Source organism: Clavelina lepadiformis, chromosome 2, assembly GCF_947623445.1.
Source record: "Clavelina lepadiformis chromosome 2, kaClaLepa1.1, whole genome shotgun sequence".
NCBI lineage: Eukaryota > Metazoa > Chordata > Ascidiacea > Aplousobranchia > Clavelinidae > Clavelina > Clavelina lepadiformis.
This window is the reverse complement of record NC_135241.1, coordinates 26,363,952-26,379,199: the sequence shown is the minus strand read 5'-3', so window position 1 is coordinate 26,379,199 and position 15,248 is coordinate 26,363,952. Positions and strand designations below refer to the sequence as shown.

The 15,248-nt window shown below is 44.4% G+C and overlaps 4 protein-coding genes across 6 annotated transcripts; 2 read left to right on the top strand and 2 right to left on the bottom strand.

Moving 5' to 3' along the window:
* The first annotated feature begins 26 nt into the window (after positions 1 to 26).
* On the top strand, positions 27 to 3,361 carry LOC143447452 (uncharacterized). Its single transcript, XM_076947561.1, has 12 exons — positions 27 to 116; positions 269 to 466; positions 782 to 892; positions 965 to 1,258; positions 1,317 to 1,514; positions 1,585 to 1,692; positions 1,760 to 2,006; positions 2,363 to 2,388; positions 2,464 to 2,658; positions 2,722 to 2,823; positions 2,888 to 3,137; positions 3,195 to 3,361. The coding sequence occupies exons 1-12, from the start codon at positions 51 to 53 to the stop codon at positions 3,341 to 3,343; spliced, it is 1,944 nt and encodes a 647-aa protein (XP_076803676.1). The 5' UTR covers positions 27 to 50; the 3' UTR covers positions 3,344 to 3,361.
* Positions 3,362 to 4,234: 873 nt separating this feature from the next.
* On the bottom strand, positions 4,235 to 6,529 carry LOC143447456 (uncharacterized). Its single transcript, XM_076947566.1, has 7 exons — positions 6,376 to 6,529; positions 5,819 to 6,223; positions 5,578 to 5,688; positions 5,272 to 5,518; positions 5,015 to 5,208; positions 4,842 to 4,955; positions 4,235 to 4,777 (listed from the first exon to the last, which is right to left on the bottom strand). The coding sequence occupies exons 1-7, from the start codon at positions 6,439 to 6,441 to the stop codon at positions 4,358 to 4,360; spliced, it is 1,557 nt and encodes a 518-aa protein (XP_076803681.1). The 5' UTR covers positions 6,442 to 6,529; the 3' UTR covers positions 4,235 to 4,357.
* A 353-nt stretch (positions 6,530 to 6,882) lies between these two features.
* LOC143447472 (tetraspanin-18-like) lies at positions 6,883 to 8,392 on the top strand. The gene is made up of 6 exons (XM_076947596.1): positions 6,883 to 7,038; positions 7,251 to 7,439; positions 7,534 to 7,701; positions 7,758 to 7,916; positions 7,976 to 8,047; positions 8,116 to 8,392. Exons 1-6 carry the CDS (start codon positions 6,973 to 6,975, stop codon positions 8,158 to 8,160), a joined length of 699 nt encoding a protein of 232 aa, XP_076803711.1. The 5' UTR covers positions 6,883 to 6,972; the 3' UTR covers positions 8,161 to 8,392.
* Positions 8,393 to 8,561: 169 nt separating this feature from the next.
* Positions 8,562 to 14,808, bottom strand: LOC143447444 (kinesin-like protein KIF12). Of its 3 annotated transcripts, none has more exons than XM_076947548.1 (16): positions 14,318 to 14,808; positions 14,203 to 14,256; positions 14,056 to 14,134; positions 13,897 to 13,987; positions 13,716 to 13,825; positions 12,681 to 12,830; positions 12,396 to 12,623; positions 12,189 to 12,330; positions 11,848 to 11,987; positions 11,032 to 11,120; positions 10,791 to 10,969; positions 10,659 to 10,738; positions 10,443 to 10,579; positions 9,899 to 10,231; positions 9,452 to 9,840; positions 8,562 to 9,388 (listed from the first exon to the last, which is right to left on the bottom strand). In XM_076947548.1, the coding sequence occupies exons 1-16, from the start codon at positions 14,398 to 14,400 to the stop codon at positions 9,273 to 9,275; spliced, it is 2,400 nt and encodes a 799-aa protein (XP_076803663.1). In that variant the 5' UTR covers positions 14,401 to 14,808; the 3' UTR covers positions 8,562 to 9,272. The 3 variants fall into 3 exon arrangements, with proteins under 3 accessions (XP_076803663.1, XP_076803664.1, XP_076803665.1); XM_076947549.1 differs by having other exon boundaries at positions 10,659 to 10,735; XM_076947550.1 differs by having other exon boundaries at positions 11,848 to 11,966.
* Between the last annotated feature and the right edge of the window lie 440 nt (positions 14,809 to 15,248).

Genomic DNA, 15,248 nt, shown 5'->3' with positions numbered 1-15,248 from the left:
CTTTGCGTGATGAGAAATTGATCGCTTTCGTGCTCGTCTTTCATTTCGAGATGGCGACCTTGTATGGGCTCTTGCTTGCCATTGCGCTGTTTTGCCAGGCACAGGGACTCGATACCGTGAGTAGATCTATGTGAGGTTGGGCAACTTCTTTATAATCGTTGATAGTTTGATGTAGAAAGCGTTCGATGTAAATGTGTTGATATTTTTCAACTGGATTCGAGCCAAGTGCTCTATTGGTTCAAATTTTGTTGTATCTCGGGTCAACCAGGTTGACTTGCAGAGTGGCGTGGAGTCGATGCCAGGTGGTGGATTCGAATACAAGGTCACTCCCAAGTGTTCGGAAGATTGCCGGACAGTCCGGTGGAGTCCGGTTACAGTTGGAGACAGAGATGTTTTGCAATTTTCTTTGAAAGGCTTCCGAGGTGCTCATTACATTGCTGTCGCTTTCTCTCAGGACGATTTAATGGCGAGTTTTTATGCCTCATTATCTACATTGTTTGACATTCTCGCTGCTTGGTTTTGTGTTGAAAATTGACAGGAATTTGAAATTATGAAAAGCAGTTAAAAGTCGTCACACACTGGCGACCATGTTATTGGTTGAAAACTAAACATTTTTTGAAGTCTTAATTTTTAAGAAAAGATTTCCTTTAGAACACAGAGGTAGCACAGGAGACGAAATTATAATAATTAGATAATTTCTTGGCCCGAGGCCGCCTTGCCACATCCCAGTGACGTAAATATCGAACATTACGTTAAAATGATAAAGATTTTTGTCTTGCAGGGCCCCTATGATGACGTGTATATTTGCTCACGTAACGACCCTTCGTCATCTGTAGTCACTATACATACTGGCGTTCTGATTGGACACCAGACGCCTACGTCAATGATGCCGGTAGCAACCTCGCGATGACAAAATCATTATTCACATGATGTCGTTGTTTGATAGCATTCAATTAATTGTTAGGTGAAAGAAGACAACCTCGTGCACTATGACGTGACCGATGACGTCATCACCTGCTCTTTTCTGCGAGAGCTCAGCGTCACCAAAATTACTTCGGGACTTTCCCAAACGTGGAACCTTGACGTGGCAAAATTTCACCTGCTCTACGCTGAAGGTGACGTCACAAAAGAAGGCGAACTGCAAACTCATAGCTTCGCGGCTTCGAGTGAAATCGCGTTTCATTTCCGCTCTGTCGCGGTCAGTTCTACGACCAATACTCCGGAAGTGACCAAACCAGATGTAGACCCATCCGTGGAGGTAAGTTTCACATCTGGGGATCTCCCTTTCTTGGGTTCTTCCTTAATTATCTTCAAAGGTCGACGAAGGGGGTGCGGATAGCGGCAAGACTGAGAATTCTGGAACGTGGGTAATCCCCAACAGCGAGTGTCCGGACGATCCGTGCAAGACGGTCCGGTGGTGGACCGATGAGAGGAGTCCGGGATTTATAACTTTCACTCTGTCCGGCTCAAGCGCTGGTTGGATTGCAGCCGCGATATCGAGAGATGCGACAATGGTGGGTTCTGTTTGCAAATTTTACCTTTATTGTTGCATCACAATGACGCTTGATAATGTTCTATTGACAGGGGAATGATGATTGTTACGTATGTGCTAGGGAAAGTCCCGCTTCCAGTAAAGTGATTGTGACGTCCGGACATCTGATTGGACACACCTCCCCAATGGGTCGCGTGCCAGTAGGTGATTTATTTTATTGCGTCACACGGACACCATCACGCCATAATCGTTGGATTTATGACGTAGGTGAAAGCAGACAATGTGCTCAGCGCCTTCGTGTCCGATTACGTCATGAATTGCACGTTTCGTCGAGACTTGGCAGTGACGAAGGAGGTTCAGGGAGCGGAAATGACGTGGGACGTGAGAGAGGAGAACTTCCGTCTCTTGTACGCGGAGGGGGAACTTTATGACGATGGAGGGATGAAATTGCACAAGTTTAGGAAATCGACGCACGACGCTTTAAATCTATTGGACAGCAGCAAGAATATCGATGGTACGTCACAATCATGCTGCTTATTAATTATCAAACAAAAGACAATCACCTAATTGTTAGCATAAGCGCAAGTCAATGGAGGTTCGATGACTCGAGGCTGAAGTTAGTCTGCGGCTCAATTCAGCTCAGGTCGAGCTTTGTCAGCGTTTCCAGTTAACATTTTTTAGATTTGAGTTTGAAAAAGTTGTCTGCAAGCATTTTACCGGGACCTGTTGAGTTTATTTCGTCAGTATCCGAAGTTTTCTGAGTGGAGCGAAGTCGCGCAACGAACTTCCACCGCATAATCCAATTGTTCCGTCACAATCTTTGTACGAGCTTGTGCGACAAACCTGCTCTTAAGACTTTTATTTTTGCAGAAACGTCGGAACCAGACGAGTTCTTGGTAAGCTCAAAATATCTTCTTTCTATTATCACTTTCCCGTCGCAATGCTTTCAAGTTCTTGTTTTATGACGTCAGCCGACGGAGAAAGATGACGTAAAACTGACGTCAAGTGGAGGTAGCTGGTTGGTCCCGCATGGCTGCACATCGGAGTGCAGAAAGGTTGACTGGGAGACGAGGGTGGTGAATGGCCAGACGATGGTTGCCTTCGTCATCATCGCTGCCGGTAGCTATGACTACGCTGGCATCCTCATTTCGGATGACGTCACCCAAGTAAGATCTCCCAAAAATTTGGGAAATGTGTCGTTTTTTAAAAATCTTCTTCTTCATTAACAGGGGGCGGGAGACTGTTATTATTGCTTACGCGATGCTTCTGATGACGTCACAATTATGTCAGCTACGTGCTCGTCCGAAAGTTTTCCTATTGTAGATGGGCCAGTAAGTATGACGTCATAATGATCTGTTACGTCACTTATTTTTTGAAATGCTTCGTATTTTTCAGCTTCCAGAAAAAAGAGTTTTGGAAGCTGACGTATCAGATGACATTATGACGTGTTCCTTCCTTCGGCCAATCAGCGTTATTAAACTAATTAATGGAGAAGAAAAGAATTTTGACATTTCCAGAAACAAATATCGACTGAGTTATGGGGAGGGCACAACGACGGAAAATGGGGGGTTGAACCCGCCGACTTACGGAGCTTTCACCCTAAACCGAATCCGTCTCTTAAACTTGACCAGCATCGGAGTGAAAGGTAAGCGCTTCAACCATCGCGCTTCTTCGAATCCGCTCAAACGTTCTACTTTCACAGATGCAGTCATCGCCGAGACCACCGCCACCCCCACCACTATAAAAAGTTATGAAGAGACGACTTCCGCTTCTTCCCATCCCATTGTGACGTCATTATCAACTCAGTTGGGAACTGTTCTTATGGCGTGGTCGCTGATTGGTTATCTTTAATACAAAGCGTGAACTTTTCGAGCATTTGTGAAAACTTGATGCGTTTGATGCAGGAAATGATTCTGGATCCAATCCTCTTATGCGCACCAGTATTTTGACGTCACAATCCTCTTAAGCGCACCAGTATTTTGACGTCACAATCCTCTTAAGCGCACCAATATAAAACCTGAGTTGGAAGAATTGTGACGTCAAAATCTTACTCGAGCTAAATATTAGCGCGTAGAAGATTTCATTACAAGACAACATTTTTGGCAATCTCAAAACTAATTTTACCAATTGAGCCCATTTTAAGCGGCACTGACGTTGAAATCAAACTTGTTCCAGCATAAATTTACCAGCATCAACAATCACGCTAATCAACAAAATATAATTCTGTACTTGAAGCGTTCCTCATTGTTTCCTTCTATTTCTCTTTCTCACTTAATTAGTTTTGTTGATGGAAACACTTGAGTTTTGACGATCACTCTTAACACTTGAGACTCAGGCAGTAGCAACGCACCCGAGTGATTTTGCATGATCCGCACCAACAGTCATTGAAGTCAGTCACTGAAAAACAGTCTTTCCAGCTTTAAACTCTTCTTAGTTTGAAACGAGTCCTGGACACGGATCAAGAATGGTTTTATGAAGAACATTCAAAATCCGGAATTAATGGACGTGTTGATTGCGATTACGTCACTTAGCTTTTAACCGCACTCTCCAGACTGAGACAAACGTTATTTAAGAGCTGGTGATAGGGATATTTGATATTTATATTTCTGATATTAACCAACTGTTCATTAATTTCTAAGCAACCAGGAAATGCGAGTGACTTTATTGTTAGGCTTTTTACGGCTGCTCGTTCTCGGACATCTAACCTGGGTGGCTGAACAATAATAACGACGACACATTGGATAATATTCGGGCTTTATTTTACCAAATTATAATTTAACTGATATTTAACGGGTGCTACAGGATTTGATTTAATATTGGCAGCACATGGCGCTGCTGAACTTAATGTTTCCGGATATGACGTAATTAAGTGATGACGCAAAGCATGGCAGCGGAAGTGACAATGAATAAAAGAAAATTAAAACTACTCAAGCTTGAAGATCTCCCCCCCATTCCACCGTCGCCCCCACCTTCCATTCCATCCTGGTCCGTCCCTGGAATAGTCTGATCCGCCTGGTCCAACTGGCTGGTTGGTATGGTCACAAATGTGACGTTGGTGATGACGTAATCGATCGCCACGAAGTAGAAGAATTCTGGTTGCTCCAGGGTGAGAGGATCCCCTCCACTTGTCGGCCCTTCCTCGTAGATGACTGCAAATCTATCGCGCGATAAATCGAAAGATTTTTTGGTCGAGTTTATTGTTCTATTAACCACCAGTGACCTCACAAAAGAACACGTAAGAAAACGTCCGGAAACTTGGGCTTCTATGACGTCTTCTGGTGGAATCTGCAAAAACATGAGACCGCGATTATGACAGATTCCGTCAGAGAAGCTTCAAAAATTTTCTCACCGGTTCAAGTTCTTCCGGTTGAAATTCTTCTCTCGCTTCCGGTAAGCAACCACGTGACATGATGTTGACCTGGCCCGAAGTATCCCGGATGCAGTAATAGCAGTCACCGAAAGCCTGGATGAGAGGTGAGTCAGAATATTTTCTAAATGCACTCCAAGCTCATCCGGTCTTACTTCAATGGGTGGAGACGGCGCCTTTTGGTAATTCGCTAGAGCAATTTTCACATAGTCAGCTTCGCGCCCTCTAATGGTAAAGTTGACAACCACTCGATCCGCAACGACATCTGGTGTCCAACTGACGCTCCTACAGTCGGTCTCACACTCCCCTGGGATCATCCAATTTCCCCCACCCCCGGATAGTGTGAAACCTACATATCTACCAATTTAATACATATTCACATAGAAATCAGTATTATAAGATGTCGATGTACCTGGAATCTTGTACCCGCGCGGGGTGGAGAGATTAAAAGGTCGGTTTGTGTGTTGCCGGAACGAGTGATAGAAAAGATTTCCGTCCGGCAAAACGTCCCCTTCCGCGTAGAAAAGATTAAAATTCTCCTTCGAGATGTCCCATGTGAGGGGAACTCCCGAAACGTTCTTCGTGACGCTCAAGGGAACTTCGAACGTGCACTCCATTACGTTGCCAACTATTCTGGTGTCAATGACGTCAGAAGAACTCTGAGCACAAGAATTTAGGGTCAAAGGAAGTCGGGTTCAACCGACCGGGCAGGACTTACAAGCGGGATTAGTCCTTCCGGCGGAGCCTGGCCAACCAACTCCGCCGATATCACCTTGATGGTATCTGAACCGGGACTTTTCCTTGCGCATATGTAAGCGTTGTCGTCACCCTAAAAATATTGCTGTTTATTAATTTCATGACGTCTTTTACTATCCTCTGGTATGACGTCACAATGAGCAAAGTATCTTCCAAGCAAGAGCAAGATCACAAATTACTAGAAACTAGATTCACAATTTCACCATCAATGTGTCTCGGGAAATCCCCAGCCCTATCCAGCCCACGTCACTTCCTCTGATGGTAAACCTCACAACGGTTGGTGTTCCGAGAAGATCTTCAGATTCAGTGGCAGGGAGCTCCAGGTTGGTGTAATTCTCATAATCATACGTAAAAGGCGATAGGAATGTGTACTCGTAGGGGAACAAATCGGTGTAATTTTCAAAAATTGACAAGATATCGAGGGGATTTCCACCACCGTACAATGCGTATGGATCGAAATTATCGGTGATATTTGGTTCGAGAAACGTCAGTTCCGGAATATTCGGTGGTCGTAGATTCCACGTTATGCTTCGGTTTAAACCTGGTGGCGCCATAATTCTCCATCTCCCGCCAAATATATCAGGAATGATGTCGTCGCGCGGGTCGACCTAGCCAAGAAATAAAGATTTGGTCTGAGCGTGGGAAAAATTCTGTTGAATGCAGCTACTAGGCTGCCTGCAGCTGCTTTCTTTCTCATAAACCAACAATTTCTTTGTATTCTATGTCGCTTTACTCAATGGACAACATGAACTTTACTCACGGTGACGTATTCTCCTCCACAAACGCCACAAAGGACCAATAGAAAGACGATCTTGCCAGCTTCCATCTCCACGAGTTCTCAGATAGACGCTCTCCGTTGACTGACAGCGACGGGGTTGAAAATTTCTTATTAACCGGAAATCGATGACAAATTTAGAAAAAACATTTGAGATCGTGCGATGCACGATGTTAATTTACCAAGAACTGGTATGACTTGTCATTTGCATCTTATTTCGGGCAAAAACGTGAAGGCGGCAGACATTGTTACGTCACAATATGCATGTCGCAAAATGTTGAAATACCTTTATGTACAGTAACTGCACTAAAGAAGGGCTCGAATATACAAATAACATAAAACTTTTATCTTTACAAGAAAATCTTCTATGTTGTCATAATATGGCGCGTCATTCAAGTATTATGACTCAAAAAGGTCAAACGCGAGTTGAATGTCGATTCTTGCGACAGAGCACGTCACTAACCATTCTCCAATCGCCTCGAGCGATGTTCTTCGTTCATATTTATGATGTCACAAAGCAATTTAGGTAGGCTACTTGTAGTGAAAGGTTGTTTATAGTTTGGTCGAAGTTGTTGGGCTTTGATGAGAATGGAGGTCAAGGAATCTTTGCTCAAGACTTTGCTTTACGCTTTCAACGTTTTGTTGTTTGTGAGTATTCTTCGTTATCGTTCAACAAAGCATAGACGACTAACTACGACACAACTATGTGAATGAGTTTGCCGCGATGGCGATATCTGTCGCTGGCTTAACTAAAAGTAATATTCATCGAATGTCCTAAGTTTGAGTCTTGTCGCTGTGCTAGGAGGTCTCTGGCGAATTCAAATTATCGACGACGTTTGAGTAAATGTGAATATCACCAGGTGTGTGGGGCTGTCCTGCTGGGGCTGGGCATCTGGATCGCTATAAAGAGGGAGGGGCTCGCCGCTCTGCTCAATGACCTCACATACGCTGGCATCTACGTCATAACCGTGAGTGGTGCACTCATAATGCTCTTCGCTTTTCTCGGCTTCTACGCATGCGCAGACGGGAGCAAGCCAGCTATAGTATTGGTGAGTGATTATGACGTCGCTTGTGCTGTAATTTCATTGTCGTAAAACTATTCTGGGATCCAATTTCACCGCGATAACTTTTGTGACGTCACAGTACTGTACACTGATGCTGATGGTGATTGGTCTAAAGATCGCGGGTTGCGTCATCCAGTTCGTGTTCTACAGGGAAGCGACGGACCAGCTGCGAAGTTCTTACATCAGCGGCTACGACCCGGGATCGAACAACCGCGATACAGCGCTCTGGGACGCCACCCAGGAGGATGTAAGTGCGCCATCGTGCGTTTAGTGTTGGGCAGGTGTTGACGGATGTTGTTGCAGGGAAGATGCTGCGGGCTTGTCTGGCATCTCGACTGGAAGGAATCAGACTTCTACAAAAACCTGACCAGATTTCCTTCCTCCTGCTGCGTCAGAGATGAAGATGGAGAGTTCTTGGATGAGGATTCCTGCATCCAGGGAAGAGATCACATCCACACAACTGTAAGAAAGCAAAATCTCTTTAACCTTTAACTTGATATGATTGTGACGTCACTTTGCAGGGATGTCGTTTTGTTCTCGAAAAGTCTTATTTCATCATCGGAGCCGTTGCCATAGTTACCATTCTTGTGGAGGTAAAATAACTACTCTCACTCATTAATACGTTTCATATTGTGACGTCATAACGGGTTTTATTGCGCAGTTGCTCGCTGTAGCATTCATGGCTTGGTTCTACCAACATCTTTGAAAGGTCATTCCAGTTCATCACAATCAATACGTCACCCACGGGAAAATTGTAAATAGACTGGTGACGTCATATCGTTAAATTCACCGTCGTCAGCTTCTGCTCTGTTGTTACGTCAGAAGTAATTTGCACGAATGCATCCGAAGGTTTTATCGGTGCTTGTGGTTTTAACACTAAATAATTTGTAAAAATATTCTTATTTGTAATAAAAAAATCTCGTTTCGCTTGGAAAAAAGTTTTTGGTAAATGAAGGACATGTTGGAGAGTTTGCGAACTTCTACAAAGTTTTGTTGAAGCAAAAGTTAGAAAAACTTAAAATGGAGACAAGGCATTGAGATGATGAAAACCATTAAACTATTAGTATTCTGACGTCACTTAAACTATAATAATAAGCCAATCGAGTGTCACCAGCGATTCCATCTGTGTATTTAACATGTTTGTCAAAAAATGTGAAAAATTTGCAAAGAAAATCAAGTGAATTGAATAATTCTTTGTTTGTACGCGCCTGACAGTTCTGGTAACGTAACGACGTTTTCTTGATTTTGTGGCAGATATACACGCTAGAGCGTAATTGAATATAAAAACTAATTTATTACACCACTTAAGCTGCCCGACTACCGGATGGTTGCTTGTTCTACCTCCGGCACAAAACCGACGTTAAATAAAAGTTTGACTATGACGTTGAGAAAAATCAGAAATTCAAAAAATTGAAATTTAATGGTGAATAACTTTGTAAATAGAAATCAAATAACTTGGAGATGAGAGCAGTTTGCGCTTCCACAACCTCATCCAATTCTACACCATCTCATCTACTCATCCACTTTTACAATTTCCATCGCGGCGGTTCAGGCTGTTTCTGCATAGATAGTTGATGCCGCTTAAGCGCAAGGTGATGACCAACCACACCCCACCGCTGTGGCCTCAACTACCACGCCCACGATTATGACGTAACAACATAATAAAATCCGACACACACAGACACGTAACTTCTTTCCTAACAAGATATGACACAGAGCTGAATAAAAGCACGGAAAGGTGGAAATTTCAATCTCAGTGAAGCTCGGCCGAGTTAAGCGGGCACGTGACAAAGAACTTCAGAAAGAATCTCGACTGGGTCACGTGACCGGAATTTTCTTCTTTGATTGGTTGATTGATTTTTGGTAGGAGTTGATTTCGTCATCTAGGGCTCTCATCTCGCGTCGCATCCGGTCGTTCAACTTCCTTAAGGAGGCTAAGAAATGAATGATGACATCATAAAAAGGTCATTATTGCAACACAGGGGTCGAGGGCTTACTTGCAGATAGCTCCTTCATCTTCGACCTCGGACTTATCTCCTGTGCTTTATACGCGTCATCAGGAAGCGCTCCACCGTGCGGATTACTCACGACTGGGTAAAAACCTGATTTTTCCACCTGAACCCGGAAGTTAACCGGAAGTTTATTTGTCGAGGTTTCTTTCATCGACGTCACATGACTGTTGTCTTTGGTCAGGCGCAGGGGAAATTTTTTCTGAGTTGCGCGCTTTGATCGCGCCGCTTCGTAGTCTTTCATGGGGAAATCCCTCATGATGTCATCAGGAGATTTTTGTTGAGGTTTCTGTTCAATAAGCGCCACCGGAGGGCGATGATGAGTTTGTTTTCGTTTGAATTGTGACGCATAAGTTGCGTAAGAGGCGGCATTGACCCTGCAATGAGAATAGCTTTGGTCAGTTTGAAGCTGAGGGGGTGAAGCGATGAACTCACCATTTAGAGGAAGGGTGTCCCGCCAGCCCCAAACCCCGTTTTATAATGGGGGCTTTTTTCGCTTCTGGGGAGCCTCGAAGAGGGGGAAGCACCGCGTTATGGGGATGACCTTCAACGGGGGTTGAATTCCAAGCAACCACGGGTCCGTAGGTGGCTGCTTTTCTCGCCGCCACATGCGACGGGATGGTGGGGCCGTACCCATGCGCCAGGGAGAAGCTGGTAAGGGACATGGGGCTCATGGATGAGGGGAAACTCTGGAACGATTGATTCGATCTCCCCGAGTTGGTCCTGCTCAGGAACGATGACGTATATAGCGGGCTCGACATCATCAACCTGTGTGAAAACAAACATGTGTGTTTTGTTACCATGGCAGCAAAGAAAACGAACAAGGGACCATTGTTCTAAACTGTCCACGTGGTCGCTGTGATGACTTAGGTAGGGGGGGAGGGGGATCGGGAGGTGAGACAACGAAGCTCAAGTGGTCCTGGCACAGAGGCTGCTCGGCTTCGGCCGGACCTCATATTTCAATCCTATCTCCACCAACCTTCCCAGGTCCTCCAACTTTCGCGTTAGTTTGTCGTTTTCCACCGAAATCATTCGCTGCTCCCTCTCATCGGTGCTGTGCTGGGTGAGCAGTGATTGGTTCTCGTTCCGAAGCGCTTCATTCTCCACCATGTATTCCTTTGTGACGTAATATGAGCAAATAGTTTAATTATATAACAATAAGCGACTGGTAATAATCAATGGATGGGCGAAGTACCTGTAGCATCCCGTACAGACTGTTGTCAGACGCAGACCTGTCACCCGGGCTCTTGCTCACCAATTGATGCGACGTATCTGCTGCAAGCGGCCCATCAATTATTGCGTCACACACAAACACACACACACGCACCTTGAGGTTGTAGACGTTTCTGGAATTCCTCGGCTGAGTTAGGATGAGGAAACCTCGGTTTGTCTCGCTGCGGAAAGTCGAGTTGACTCCGGAGGAATTTATTCTCCTGCTTGAGGAGATTCATCTCGTGCTGGAGCTTGAGGATCAATTGCTCCCTGGGATCGATCCTTATGACCGGCCTGATGAGGAAGACGTTAAGTATCAAGCCTTTCATGCTCACACACGCCCACGTGCGGCTTACTTGTTCTTTATCTTCCTTGCTCTCTTCGCATAGCGCAAAGTGTTTATTGTTTCCGACAGATTTGAGCTCGAGGGAGTGACGCAAGCAATCTACAAATAAGCTCATGGTATTTTCTAGAATTCGCGGAATATATTTTCATTCGCAAGTTTATAACTTAATAATAAACCTTTATTTCTCTGCTATGACGTCATAATAGTCATAGCTTACCTCATCAAGGTCATGGCAACTACACCAACAACTTTCATCAACTTTTATGTCGTCATAATCCTCCATGACTATATATGGCAACAAACTAAGTGCGCGTCTAAATATTTCAAGTCAACAAATTAAAGTTCGACATCGCGCGAAGGCTGCGCTTCTGACATCTGTGCGGGGTCGGCTCTTCATAAAAGTTAATTGAAGTGGCACTCCAGCGCACACTTTAAACCTTAACCAATTTGTCTGCTGAGATACAGCAATGAGCAGCTGCTTGAAATGGCACTTCGGTGAAAACTTGTCATAAAAGCGCTTTCACTGACAACTCGCGAGAAACATCTTTCTACCGTTCTCTGTCACCGCCCAATCAATGCTCGTTGTTCAAACAATAACTCACCCCCTTCAATTATTTGATGCTTTAACACGTGTCGCACGACATTATGACGTCACTCTAGACAATGATTGACGAAAGATTTAATGTTAAACTTTGTGCGGTAAATTGTGTCGTTAGAATCATTCCATCAACTTTCCAGCTGCTTCGAACTCTGACCTTATTTGGTGGCCGCGCTATTAATTAGCATAAAACCATAATTAGCATAATTAGCATAAAACCAAATTTACCATGAGCGTGACACCGGAACCACCGAGGCCATCTGCCAGCAGTTTGGTCAGTTTGCTGTCTCGGAACGGGATGTGGCCTGACCTCTTCTTCGGGTCGCTCAGCGCCGAAATGCAATTGCCTGAAACGTCACTACAGGTATCTGTGATGTCACATTCACCGCAAATAATGAAACATAGAAAAACAATTCTGAAAATACTTTGCAAAAATTGTGGAGAGGTGTTGCCAAAAGGTTTAGAGTTTTTTCGAGAAACATTTTTCATTATTTACTTGCAGGGATAAAAATTAATTCGACAAAACTGCTTGACGAGAAGCGCAGGGCTTGAAATGAATAAACTCTTACCGAGTGTCAACAAACTTCTGTTGATGTTGGTTGCCTCTAGCAACGTGTCCCCGGTTGAACCCGTGTCTTTGACCTTCTCACTTCCTGCAAGGTCAACAAAGGACACTTTCCCGTGCTTGGTCAAGGTCATTCCCTCGCTCAACTACCAATCAATATTAATAGACGTTTGTCGATGACCTCAATAACATTACGTCACAAAGGTCTAACCATCTCGCTGTCTAAATAGACGGTGAGCACGCTGTGACTTCTGCTCGAGTGGTCGTTGATGTTGTGCTCGGCGACCGCTCTGTTCTTCATCCCGTCCTCCAGGACTTCCATGAGCTCCTCCAGATTCTCGATCTCCCTCACGAACAAATTCTCGACGTAGAATCCCATCGACTTCGACCACCGGATCTGAATCCCCTCGTACGCGGCCGGGTTCAGCAGGTCTTGTACCTGGCCATCCATCACTTTAGCGATAGGTATTTGCAAGGAAACTGCTGGAAACATTACCTGCTCGTTGTATATCTCCAGATAGGAAGCGCGGATCGAGTAAGAAGCGTCGTCTCTACGGGCGACGAAGCCCATCAAGTAGGCGAAGCTGAACTGGATAAGCCCGTAGCAGCGAGCCTCCCGCAAAGTCACATTTTGCTTTCTGTTCTCCTAAAGTTTGTCGGGAACTTTATCACGCGTTGTTGATGAGTATGACGTCATAACACCAGAGCGAGTCAAAACGGAGAGCTTAGATTTTACGTCAGTAACGAAAATACTTCAAGGCACATATGACGTAATAAATAAGTGACATTCGCAGACGACAAATGTCCGGGAGATTTGAACAAACTGAAGTTTAAGTAACTTTTGGTCACGTGGTTGTAAAAACTGCGAAAGCTTCAAACACAGCTCTACATGACCTAAAAATAAAGTTTGTTACAACAATGAAATTTGTTTGTAACAATGAAAGTTACGTCATCAAAATGCGATAATTTCCACCAAATGGAAGCGCACGATGAAAAGTTTGAAAAATTTTCAGAACGAGCTTTTATTTATCGAGATATCAAATGTTACGCTGAAAGTAGGAAAGTGTGAGGTCACAATGAGCAATGAAAGATTACAAACTTTGTATTGTGATGTAATCTATTATCTATGGTGAAGTTTGATAACATTTGTGTGGAAAATAGAAGAACAAAGGAAAAGTGTCGTATTTCCCTTTTCCTTTATCCAAGTCCTAATTAAAAGAAGTTAGTTCTAGAAACACAAAATTGAGGCGCGCTTCCTTGCGCAGGAAAGTTCATGAGACAAGCGACGTATATTTCCACTCCAAATATTTACAAAGCCCGTAATTATTCAGACACACGCGCCTCTACAGTAATAAGCCGCGATTTCAATAGCTTGATGTCGAGCGTTTAAGGACATAGTCGCCGCCATTATTGAAGAGTTTGGTCACAATGGAATCCCCGCAGAGAACACCATTCAAACGTCACAATGTGATATTATCCAGGAGTAACGTAATAAATATTTCGCAAAGCATCTATAACTTGTAGAGCTCACCGGCGTAACAGGTCCTGTCATGGTGTAAGTCTTCCCCGAGCCGGTTTGGCCGAAAGCGAAAGCTGTGCAGGCGAACCCGTCCAACGCCATATCCAGCAGGTGCTTCATTCCTAGAAGCACCTCCGGTCACAACTGTGCAAAATGTAAGCGCTAGGAACATGTACCGCAAGGAATTACTCACCGCTGTTTTCAAAAACCTGTTCCTGGGTGCATCCGGGTTCAAAGACGCCGTGAAATGAAAAAGTCTTGACCTTAGATTGATTGTCGGAAACCTGTGACGAAATAATGCCATTAGTCGCTCTCATTCACGAGCGCACTTTTCTACGAAGCCGCTCTATACCAATATTGATCCATTGCCTGGGAACTGGGCGCAGGTTTTGTCCCTTCTACTTTCCTCGGAGGGGTTCAAAGGTCGAACCCTGGAAACAGCGCAAGTGAAGACTATTGTGACGAGTTAACTTATACTCTATGACATCATAAAACTAACCTGACAACAACGTGAACTGTGGATCCGTCCTTGTCAGAGTCGGACGATGAAGATCTGAGTCGTTAAAAGCAGCGATCGTCAAAAGATCTAACGGATATGCCGACGTCATTCTCACCTTATAACGCTGAAGTTTCCCGACTTCTGCTCAACGTCATTCGTTTCCATAGCATCGATGACGTCACCATCTTGATCACTCATGTTTCCAAGCAAGTGATGATGACACAATGTGATTTGTTCTAAGTGGCTTTCCAGATAAATTTAGTTGAAGCAAATGCGACCTAATCAAAGGCGAGCAAATACATTTTCATCGAACTCAAAACATTTCTGACTCTGCATGAAGCCAAGTGCTGAAGCGCGTTGAAGAGATAAACTCGATTCTTGGAACTCAACCGAAGTCTTATCGCTGGGAGTAAATATTGTTCAGCGCTTTAAAGTTTACGAGATGATTTATGAGCTCGCCTCCAATCATCAACCTGTCGCAGATTTTCATAAAAGTTTGTCAATAATTTGCCTTCGCGCTTGTTGGTTTTTCTCAGGACGCCACAGACTGCGGGCATCGATGAAACCTTCAAGACCCGGCCTGCCCACAACTGACAATGGTGGATCGAAACCCGAGCGCGATTTGAAGGAACTTGATGTAATCCGAAACTCACCAACCTGAAAGAAAGAATTCCTTCCCGCGTGATTCAACACTGTGTTAATTGATATTATGACGTCATACTAGGAATTCCGTCGTAGGCTTTCCAGGCCTGTAACGAGAAACCACTCAGCTTCGAAGAAACTATCTGAATCACGTTCTCAGATCTTATCCTATCGGGGCTGATAGACGGTTATGGACCACATTTTGCAATTGGAAGAATTAATTGACGAGTGGAATCAGCAGGGTCCAGTACAAAGATGCAACGTCACGGTCAACTTAGCAACAGCGACGCGAAAGCTTCAGATGGAAGCTCGCTGCGTGTACGACGAAACTATTCAATCACGGCCTTGTTCATGGTAACACACTGTCGCGAAAATTCGTGAATGATGTGGTGGGCAGATATATC

Excerpts from the sequence above, each read along its gene's own strand:
- LOC143447456 (XM_076947566.1), bottom strand. The coding sequence starts at position 6,441 with ATGGAAGCTGGCAAGATCGTCTTTCTATTGGTCCTTTGTGGCGTTTGT. Across the intron at positions 5,689-5,818 it reads TTTCCCGAGACACATTGATG|GGTGACGACAACGCTTACAT; the intron begins GTGAAATTGTGA and ends CAATATTTTTAG. Across the intron at positions 4,956-5,014 it reads CGCCGTCTCCACCCATTGAA|GCTTTCGGTGACTGCTATTA; the intron begins GTAAGACCGGAT and ends CCTCTCATCCAG.
- LOC143447444 (XM_076947548.1), bottom strand. The coding sequence starts at position 14,400 with ATGAGTGATCAAGATGGTGACGTCATCGATGCTATGGAAACGAATGAC. Across the intron at positions 14,257-14,317 it reads GGAAACTTCAGCGTTATAAG|ATCTTCATCGTCCGACTCTG; the intron begins GTGAGAATGACG and ends TTAACGACTCAG. Across the intron at positions 13,988-14,055 it reads CAGGCAATGGATCAATATTG|GTTTCCGACAATCAATCTAA; the intron begins GTATAGAGCGGC and ends ATTTCGTCACAG.
- LOC143447452 (XM_076947561.1), top strand. The coding sequence starts at position 51 with ATGGCGACCTTGTATGGGCTCTTGCTTGCCATTGCGCTGTTTTGCCAG. Across the intron at positions 1,515-1,584 it reads TATCGAGAGATGCGACAATG|GGGAATGATGATTGTTACGT; the intron begins GTGGGTTCTGTT and ends TTCTATTGACAG. Across the intron at positions 3,138-3,194 it reads GACCAGCATCGGAGTGAAAG|ATGCAGTCATCGCCGAGACC; the intron begins GTAAGCGCTTCA and ends CTACTTTCACAG.
- LOC143447472 (XM_076947596.1), top strand. The coding sequence starts at position 6,973 with ATGAGAATGGAGGTCAAGGAATCTTTGCTCAAGACTTTGCTTTACGCT. Across the intron at positions 7,039-7,250 it reads CTTTCAACGTTTTGTTGTTT|GTGTGTGGGGCTGTCCTGCT; the intron begins GTGAGTATTCTT and ends GAATATCACCAG. Across the intron at positions 8,048-8,115 it reads TAGTTACCATTCTTGTGGAG|TTGCTCGCTGTAGCATTCAT; the intron begins GTAAAATAACTA and ends TTTATTGCGCAG.